This window comes from Hippocampus comes, unplaced genomic scaffold (genome assembly GCF_001891065.2).
Source record: "Hippocampus comes isolate QL1 unplaced genomic scaffold, H_comes_QL1_v1.1 scaffold99, whole genome shotgun sequence".
Classification (NCBI taxonomy): Eukaryota; Metazoa; Chordata; class Actinopteri; order Syngnathiformes; family Syngnathidae; genus Hippocampus; species Hippocampus comes.
The window spans coordinates 212,159-222,098 of NW_017805134.1; the positions used below are offsets into that span (position 1 = coordinate 212,159).

The following is a 9,940-nucleotide window of genomic DNA, read 5'->3' on the forward strand; positions in this document are numbered from 1 at the left end:
TATTGTGGTCATAAAAAAGAACCCAATTTAATTTTAATAATGTAACCGAATTGTGAAATCGGTGTTCTCACAAGACTTTAGGAAAAAAAGGTGTTTATTTTGGAGATTAATTTCCATCCCCAACCCCCCAAACTGTTGATAATCTTTGAAGAATTAAGTAAATGTTTGGATTATGTAGGTCATGTACTTAAAAAAAAAAAATTGAAAGAATTTTAAAAACGTGTTTTGATCAACTGACCAACAGTGTGGCTTTGAGGAAACGCATGACGGGAAGTTGTGTGTGTGCCGCGTGATAAAAGTGGACTTTGCTTCTACTGGGCTCAGCTACACTCAAGTATACTTCATAGCGAGGCATAATATATATATATATAAAAAAAAGAAAATACCACATAATCAAATAACTTTACTCAAAAACAAAAAGTACATTCAAATATTCAGCACACCAAAACTGATTTCTATACCTTTTCTAAATGTTATCATTGATTAGTATTTCCAAGAAAAAATGTAATGTTTACTATCCGCTATTGCCTTCGGGGAACTTGCTTTCAGGTTGCCCAACAACGGTGAGTCAACTTCATTTCCCCCAAATGCAAATTGACAAAATGAACAAAGCACAGAGGTCACTGCTCATCGGGCGAGAAGATGAGTTTGCTCATGGCGCTGATGTACCGCAGGCCGTCCGGCTGCGTCACCTTCAGCTCGGTCAGAGGGGGCACCGCCCCGCTGGTGAAGTATCTGAAGGCCGGGCTGGGTGACTGCATGGCATCCAAAAATACCTGGCGAAAAAAAGGGCTGAGTCACTGTTGATAGTGTTCAACAGACATTCGCAGCTCAAGAGTCATCTTTTTACATATCTAGACTTGCACGCCACCTAAAGGAGAGCCATCTGAGCGTGAATTGGTTGCAATCAATAATTTTTTTAACACTTTACCTTTACGATGTCCTCTGTGTCCTGCGCTGCGTTCTGGAAGACATAACTGCAATGATGCAGGTATCTCTCATACAGGCCCAACGTGCGCGCGTCCACATGCTGCAGGGACGGATCGCCAAGCTCCGCCTTCGTCAGGTTGACCAGGAAGTTGGTGTTAACAGGGCCGCACTCGATCAGGCTGACACTGAAGCATAGATGTTCATTAATCAGCTTCCTGAGGATGACGTAACGATTCAAGATGTTCTGGGGACTGACTAGATGTTGAAATGTTGCAGGAGAACGGCTAAACTCTCGCACGCGCCCTCGATGGCGAACTTGCTGGCGCAGTAGAGCACGTTGAAGGGCAGGCCTGTGAGACAAGACAGTGACCATTTGTTTATGAACTAGATAAGTGATTCAGAACAACTGATCCAGGAAATGATGACTTTTCAGCATAACGAAGCGCCTCAACTCACTTCAACATCATTCCTTGGTAGCAAGATCCTACACAATGGCGACAAAGCAACACGTTTGTCTAAACGAAGCTTCTGAACTCACTTTAACATAGTTCCTTGGCCCAAGAAGCTACAGGAATAATTTAAGTATGTGCTTCGAATCAATAAAGGTTTGAAAACACCAAACTAATTCAGACTGAGAGTCCGATTTGCGTGTTCTCACCGTGAAGGCCTCCAATGCTGCCTGTGACCAGGATACGACCATTACGCTGAGCCTTCATCCCGGGCAGGAAGGCCTTGATGGTCTGGATGGTGCCCAGAAGGTTGACTTCTAGAATTTGCTTCATGGAGTCCAGAGAGTGAGCCTCCAGTGGACCCATCAAACCCACACCGGCGTTACAGACTGAAAGAAACAATTAGATGAGTCACTTATTAAAAAAGACAGACTCAGGGAGCACTTCAGTCGACAGAAAAAGAAACACTTAATACAGATACACCATCACAGCTGCATATAAATAAACCATGAATAGTCAAAACAACAGCATAACGTTAAGGACGATGAATGCCGTCGTAGTCTGTTATTGACTTCAGATTCCGAATTCCTCGACTGTTTTGAACGGGGAGATTCCAGTGTAGCCACACCACCAAGAACGCACCGAGAATGTCCACTCGCTTCTCGGCAACCTTGTCCCTGGCGTCTAGGATAGACTGGCGGTCCGTGACGTCCATCTGAAGAACATCCAGCGTGTCCTTGTGCAGGCCTTTGACGCTCTCCAGGAGACGCTCCTTCTTGGCCAGGTTCCTCATGGTGGCGTATACTTGGAAACACAGGCAAAGAAGCGTTGATCGGATGATGCATGTTTGTGGAAGGAAGTCGGTACCAGAAGAAAACACATTCAAGCGAAGGAAGAACATCAAACTCTACACAGGAAGATCACAGTCGAGATATGCAGCCGGATTCTGAGATTCGAACTGTGAATATTAGAACTGCAAGGCAGACAGGCTAACCACTAGCGTACCGAGCTATCCCTACATTCCCTTGAAAGATAAATTGCCATTCACCTTTAAATGTTTGTTCCGGGTCCGAAGCCAACCGGACCGCCAGGCTGAGGCCGATGCCGGATGAACAGCCGGTGATCAACACCACTTTCTTGTCCATGCTGCCAACGTTATGAGAGACAAGTGAAGGTTGTCTTTCCCCATCTATCGTCCCCCCCCACCAAGGCCGCTTCATCCCCAAACATCTTCCCATTATCTGACACCTGCAGTCCTCCCATTACATTCCCACGTCCTTGTTGCCGGTGTGTTTTTCATGTTGAGTATGGGAAGTCCAGGACTTGATTTTGTGACTGTAAAGAACTGGGGGAGGCTAATAGCCGTGATGGTATCTTAAAGTCCAGAAGGGGGCAGCAGAATATCATGAAACATCCCCACAGTGAAAGGACGCTTCCTGTTGAGAGTTCCATTGAACAAAAAACAAGATAGGTCGAGTTGATGGGGGCCAAGGTAGTGTCAGAGAGTGATGCGGTTATTATTTTTGCTTTTGTTTTTGATAAACCATTGCAAAGTTCCATTTCTGAAACACTATTTCCAGCCTATCCAAGGCAAAGTTAATTGATTGGGGAATTTGATCGCTTTCAATTCATCCTGTTCGGGTTCGTGGGTAGCTGGAGTCTATTGCATCTGACCTGAGAGAATAGCAACTATTCATTCTCGCATTCACACCGTCACCGAGTGGGAACTGTTTTGAATTCTTGACAGGAAACAAAGATTACTTGTGTTGGATAGAGTAAATATCGAGGCGACTCCACATGGATGTTACATGTGCCTTACAGTTCTGAGTTTCTCGATTCAAATCTCAGTTTAAAAATATGCCCAGCAGCATTATCAGCGGATTAACACAAAGTTTTTATTGTTGTTGTTTTGTTTTGTTTTGTTTTGTTTTTTTGGACTGGTTTACAAACCAGAGATTAACATTCGTAATATTACCACTTAAAACAGTTGCACACAACATTCTCGGGGCAATACAGAAGAAGAAAAAGACCTCAAATGTGCTCCTTTATGTAAGAGCGTTTTTTTTTGGTAAGTACAAAGGAATTGCACATCCCTACGGTGCATTGTAGTTGACAACAAAAGCGCTCGACTGGTACAAACACACCAGAGGAGCAGTAATTGTTTTATGTTTTAATGGGTAACGCATGCCTCACATGCCTGCTTGACAGGAGGCGCGAACCAGTTCAAAAGAAAAACAGTCGGCATACCTGTCATAGCTGTTCGGTTTCACTAAATGATTAAGGGAAACTAAGGTGTCATTGACTTGTTTACCTGATGATTTTTTTTTTTTGTAACTAAAATTGGCACATCATGTGTTATGTTAAGCCTTGAGTCGCTTTTATTTTTCTTGACTTCATGCGGCATTGGCACGCCAACATGATGTGATGATACTTCTTTCAACTGATTTGTCGAAAAAAAAAAAGACTTAAGTGGAAAAAGTCAGTTTCAACATTCACTTTTAACAGTGAAGCCTGAACCATAGAATATTGAAACAATCACCCGGAGTTGATTACTACATTTCGTCAATTAAATCCCTCACGGCCTAGTAAGGGCCAAGTGGAGGTCTGGAAATACTCTATCAACACGTCCTGTAGAAGCGTTAAAACTTCTCAACTCCCGGGAAGTCATTCAGGAACTGTTTGTTAGGAATGTGAGGCATCAGGTTGGGGTTAAAACAGAAGCATTCGGAGTATTGAGGGAGTGACTTACGCATACCGACATCTACCCAGTGTCAGGCCATGCGCAGCGCCTCTGGAAGCCGGCGGGTCACGTTGGAGAGAAGTGCTATTTAAAGGCGGCCAAATGAAGTGAGCGCGTGGTGTGGCGGGACACAATGTGAGGTTTGTAATACTGCGGAGGCGCTTCCAAGTGGGAAGACGAGACAGGATGTCCGAGTGAAATGTCCAAGTTAAAGAGATGAAGATGTGTTGAGCCTAAGATAAGAAAAGATAAGAAAACCTTTATTTGTCTCACAATGGAGAAATTCCCAACATGTGGTTATCGAGATGAAGGGAGGCGGGGTAGTGAATATGACCATTATGAGGCGTGTTCTGTAATCGGAATTGAAGTGTGTCCTGAGTCCAAGACGCAACTAATGACAGCCTGTTAACTATCGTAGCTCCCACGTACCGTTTTAAGGTGCCTCCCTCTGCCCTGTAGATTCCTATTCTTTGCCCGTGCCCTCGGTGAATTGTACACAAAACAAACTCTGAATGAGAATCATGATAACGATAAAAGATATAGCGCAACAGCTCCGATCACAAGCTGCAATTGCAGACTGCTGAGCGCTAAAAACGTCCGGTGATGCAGGTCACGCGCCACCGTAGGTTAAAGATTTACTAGCTTTATTTTATTTTTTTAATACTTTTGGTGAAAATGAGAGCGATAGGATGATTAGGGTGCAGTGTACATTAACACAAAAAACATATCTTACTAACATGCACAAAGACACACAAATGGTTGTTTGTTTGTTTGTTTGTTTTTTTCTCCCCTACATCCCTCGCGATCGACTTGGGACCAGTCCGCGATCTACCGGTCGATCGCGATCGGCGTAATGGGCATCCTTGATCTATACCAAATCACATTCAAAGGCTGTTCAGTGACAGGTAAGACTGGAAACACCTAAGGTCATCTGCGCCAATCAGAAGCCTGAAGAAAACCATGTCCAGAAAAGCCGATCTTGGCTCTCTGCTCACCATGCATACCACCACCCACACTCTCGATTTCAACACTTTTAACCACCCCTTATTTTCAGTCAAGCTTCTATTCAGTTTTCTGCACCAGCCGACTGGAACATTCTCCAAAAATAAAACTTACCTTCATCCCAACGTCATCATTTAACCCTTTCAGGGACAGCGGTCACTAGAGTGGACAGCTTATCATGTTATCAGGTTACAGGGTGCATGAAAGGATTAAAAAGACGTGGTCGATGATACCAGAGCCCTCCCTTTACATATGGCTGAATTGATGTACTGCATAATTTACGCCGCATTGTATGTAGGTTTGACCCCGGAACAACAAATCAGCGTTTCCCATGAGTATTTATCGTGAGTTGGCAGAGTTTATGACCTCGTCTCGCCTTACGTCTCAACTCTATGTTCGGTTCGTGTTTTTGCTCCCTACAAGAGGCCAGAAATCCTGCAAAACCTGGAGTCTGTCCATATTTTTTTAACAGTCTTAACTCTGTTTTTACAGGTATCCCTCCAGGGATTTTTCTTTTTCACGACTGTACGCATGAGCCACCAGAGTTCCCTGCGGCTCCTGAGCCTCATTTCCAAAACAAACCGTCAGACTTTGAGTTTGAGGCTGCCCCTTCACGAGATGTTGATGGTAAAAATCGAAAATGGCCGCACCACTGCAAAAGGCATTAACAGATATGTTCCTGTGAGGATCGTGTGAGATCCCTCCCTCGTTGGTGAGTTGGTCTTCCACACACGGCATGTTTCATGAAGAAAATTGACTGAGGAGTCAACGGTTCAACGGCAGGGGCGCATTGGGCTTTGTCGCTTCCTGCTATAATCATCACTGGGTGAAACAGGAGAAGACTTGTGGAAAGTCTGAATGGACCCTGAACACGCAGAAAGTTCACGGTCAGCCTCTTTTTTTGGCTTCAAATCTCGAAAATCGGATTTCCTGAAACCTAAATGTTGACCGTTCCCCCAAAACGGGTTGCCAAATTCCCTTTTCCTTATATCTTCCCAGGCATTTTGATATATGGGTCGACATTTGAGGTTAGGGTTTTATTCAGTGGTCTCGACGTCATTTGGAACCCTCGGGGCGCTTCCTTTAACCTGCCGCATTCAGCATTCCACAGAACCAGTTTGTTTATAAATCCTACAAGCCCCGGGAAATAGAGTATATGAACAACATGGGAAGCATGCTCTTTTGTCTATTACATGAATACTCAAAAGTGTTTCCTGTTCCTGCTCCAGCAACCGGCCTTTGTGATGCTAACGCTCATTTAGCTTCAAAGGGAGCTGTTTTTTTTTTTTAAATACAAACAAATCAAGGAACCAACGTGGGTAGCATTAAGCTTTTCAGGGACAGCGGTCACTACAGTGGACAGTTTATCATGTTGTCAGGTTACAGGTTGTCATTATTGGGGCATGAAATGGTTAAATCCAATTGGCCTCTGTTCTGCGCTGCCATGTGAGTGGCCTGCTTGACACTTCAAATTCAAACTTTCAAAGGGAGTGCACAAAGAATGGCGTACTGTTTTTGGCCAGTTTCCATTTTTGGTCCTCTTTAGGAAGACTTTTAGCTCATGGATTCCTATTTTGAGGAAACTGAAGAGAGACATTGTGGTTGCAGACTCACAATTTAAGGCGACCTGGTTTGAGGAACTCCAGTTTTAGACCAAACAGGTCTGCGTTTTCAACCCGTGAAGTGGCAACTGGCACAAGGCAGACAATCATGCGCCTCACGAGGTGAAGCGAGGTGTGTTGTGGTGGCTCGGCTTGTGACTCAGTCGCGATGGCATTTCAACCAGTTTGCCAAGAAGAGAAGCCGGGTTGTTTTTCACTGGGAACTTATCAGATCTTTGCACTATTTTGCATTAGTTCTTTTTTTCTCCTGCCAAGTCCCCCACCATCCCCCCAAGATAGTCCTTCACACTTTACATTCTTGTCCTCTTGCACACGTTGAATCAGCATTACTCCACCCATCTCCCGGGCGGTTGCCCGGTTACTGTATGTTTACAACCGGCCAAACGAATACTTAAGTATGCAGATGCAGTATGCTCCTGAAAACAAGCCGACAATTGGCGGCATTTTTCGTTCACACGTGTTCCCAAATCTATTTCTAGATATGCAAAGACTCATCCTGTTTTCTCACTGGCACTCGAAAACCGACTTGATGAGCTAATGGAAGGCTCACAAAGTAGGTCAATGCTGACAAGGTGATCAACTGGATTGAGTCTAATGAGTCTCTTATATTTTTACTCTCCTACTGCCACGACGGGGTCCGTCTTCATGTCTGTTTTCATTGTGCAGTGTTGCTATGCGAGTGGTGTAGTGCTTAGTCTGGTCAAGCCGAGTTTATTTATAGATGTAGCCCTTCATCATAAAAGATTCTCGAAGAAATTCACAAACCATTGACATCCTTTGGTCTAAAACCTGGCAAGGAAAGGGAAGCAGTGGGGTTGGGGGGGTGAAGCCTTTGGAAAACAAGCCAAAATCCAGATGTCAGATGCTTTTTTTTTTTTGTTGGTTGATTCAGAACGTACTGTTATCGAGCTCAATGTTCTTACAAGCAAACAAACGTTTTGAATCATTAAAACACAACAAACACGATTGTATTAGGAAGGGTAATCTTTGGACACAATGTATAATATCTCGGGACGGCTATTAAAAATGTTTGCTTTTCGACAACGGCAATCGATTTTTTTTTTCGTTCGCACGTCATCGTTCGTTATGCAAGATGCTCACTAAATTCCATATAAATACTTCTTATTTTATTAGGCAGTGGGGAGGGGACTACTCTTGACAATACTGTGAACGGAATCCACTTCCTCCATGCCACCGCTGTACTTTCATTCCTGAGCTTTCAGTTCACCCGAGCGGAGAACACAATGACCGAGCGGCTTTTATTCTTCTCCGACACCACGGATGCATTTAGATCATATTCCGATAAAGTCCTTTGTCAGCCGCTCTGGGCCGCTAGCCCGGAGAGTCCCACGCTCTCACGGTCCATGGCTTATCCTCGTCATTACCTCCACTAAATAGTTGTCTCGCACTCCGCCCAAACAGAAATGTTACCTGTCTTCATTGCTGGCGCAGTCCCGATGGTTGTCATTGTTTTGGTTTCTTATGACGCAGGGTTGTTTTTGGGACATCGATTGGAAAGCGCTGAACTGCGCCAGTCAATATTTCCCATTTTGTTTACGACCTCCGCCACGGTAATATTCAAAAAAGTAAAATTCAAAGTGGACTGCACTATAGGAAGCATGACACGCCAAGTGGAATGTGACTTGTATCAACGACAATGAGTCAAGACAGAGTGAAAGAAAGCATGGAACTAAAAAGAAAATAATAATAAATGATGACACGAGATGAGACATACTTGCGTCAGACACGAGCAGCTGGAGGGAGCTGATTGGTAGACACAGGCAACCCGGTTGACTAGAGCAGGTGGAAACGAGAACCAAACGAGGCAGACATACCCTGAAATAAAAGACTGCATTTACAATTCAAAAGTCCACAAAAAAAAAACTGAATAATGCAGTCAAGTGTTTTTCGTAAGGCTGCTACCCATGAACGACACACAAGCTCCACTACCATTAAGAAGCGAATCAACACATTTATTAGATGCTCGCAAATAAGTCCCATCCTGACTAATGGTTTCAATTTGCATCTGAGTGGCAAAAAAAAAAAAAAAAAAAAATGTACGTCAATCGTAATTCATGTCCACTGCTGTCACGTTGCTCATAAATGATGTCAACAAGTAGTTTCAGGCCTCTGTGTCGCACAGTAGTTGGAGAGCTCGATTATGTAAGTTGGCTCATTTACACAACCTTCACCCCCACCCTACCGAGTGGAAGATGCATTCAAAACATTCCCAAGGACCATCTGGCTCTTATCACCTTTTCACATCACTTCCTCATAAAAGGCTCATCAAGGGCCCACATACGTGCTTATCACGCACGACTCCCTATTCTGTCAACACAGTGCTCGCCTATTTATTTTCATTTTATTGCCCGCGAGATGGATGACAACGTTATGCCACCTTTGTCCTCTTTCGGGCCAAACATTGCGACCCGCTGTCTTGGAGAGTTATTGGAAGATGAGCTGACATTGGTTCTCGTGAGTCCAAGGAGGTCACGGCGACTTCTTCGACATCCTTATGGGAGACGGGGGGAAAAAAAAATCCGTTTTGGGATTTTTAAATCCAGGGAGCAAAGGTTTTGAAGAAATATCAGGGAATGGCCATCTGGGGCATCTTGTCAATTAATCAAACCTGCTGAGAATTACATAAGGGCTTCTCGGCGAAAATTGAAGTTTATTTGGCAGATGCCATTAAGAGTTGTTATCGGGCCGTGATGAATGCTGGTAAGTGATTTATGATGAGTTCACAGTATGCAAAAGCCATTCCGAAGAGTTGCGTGCATGGGAAATTTTTCAGAGCAGATCATGTCATCATATGGCAGCCTGTTACATAACGAGCATCAGGCCATGGATATTTCCATTCCAAACTGATACAGTATGTGTTTTAACCCGAGGAAAATTGGAAAATGTCAATTCTGGCCAGACGGAAGACAGAACGATAGTAAACTCCAATTTATAACATCAATCCACGAGGGGAAAAAAATCCTTCAGATCTCTGACTGGCTAAAATGAGCCTTTTGTTAGGATCTTACCGCAGGGTGGGCATTTTTTGTACTCAAAGGCCATATTTTATTTTATTTTTCAATTTTTCCTTTCCTGAATGTTGGATTGAGATCATGGGATGTTGTCGGATGAAAAGAGCTTTATCTCTGAGAATTGCGGGCCTGTGATACAAAATTTTGTATTGATTTATTATTCTT

General features: G+C 43.8%; 1 protein-coding gene across 3 annotated transcripts; it reads right to left on the reverse strand.

The window, feature by feature from the left end:
• Positions 1 to 383: 383 nt before the first annotated feature.
• Positions 384 to 9,281, reverse strand: hsd17b1 (hydroxysteroid (17-beta) dehydrogenase 1). Of its 3 annotated transcripts, none has more exons than XM_019866496.1 (8): positions 9,142 to 9,281; positions 8,479 to 8,579; positions 2,428 to 2,815; positions 2,022 to 2,183; positions 1,589 to 1,768; positions 1,187 to 1,280; positions 932 to 1,115; positions 384 to 776 (listed from the first exon to the last, which is right to left on the reverse strand). In XM_019866496.1, the coding sequence occupies exons 3-8, from the start codon at positions 2,615 to 2,617 to the stop codon at positions 621 to 623; spliced, it is 966 nt and encodes a 321-aa protein (XP_019722055.1). In that variant the 5' UTR covers positions 2,618 to 2,815; positions 8,479 to 8,579; positions 9,142 to 9,281; the 3' UTR covers positions 384 to 620. The 3 variants fall into 3 exon arrangements, with proteins under 3 accessions (XP_019722055.1, XP_019722057.1, XP_019722056.1); XM_019866498.1 differs by having other exon boundaries at positions 2,428 to 2,525; positions 9,142 to 9,280; XM_019866497.1 differs by lacking the exons at positions 8,479 to 8,579; positions 9,142 to 9,281 and having other exon boundaries at positions 2,428 to 3,277.
• Positions 9,282 to 9,940: the final 659 nt, after the last annotated feature.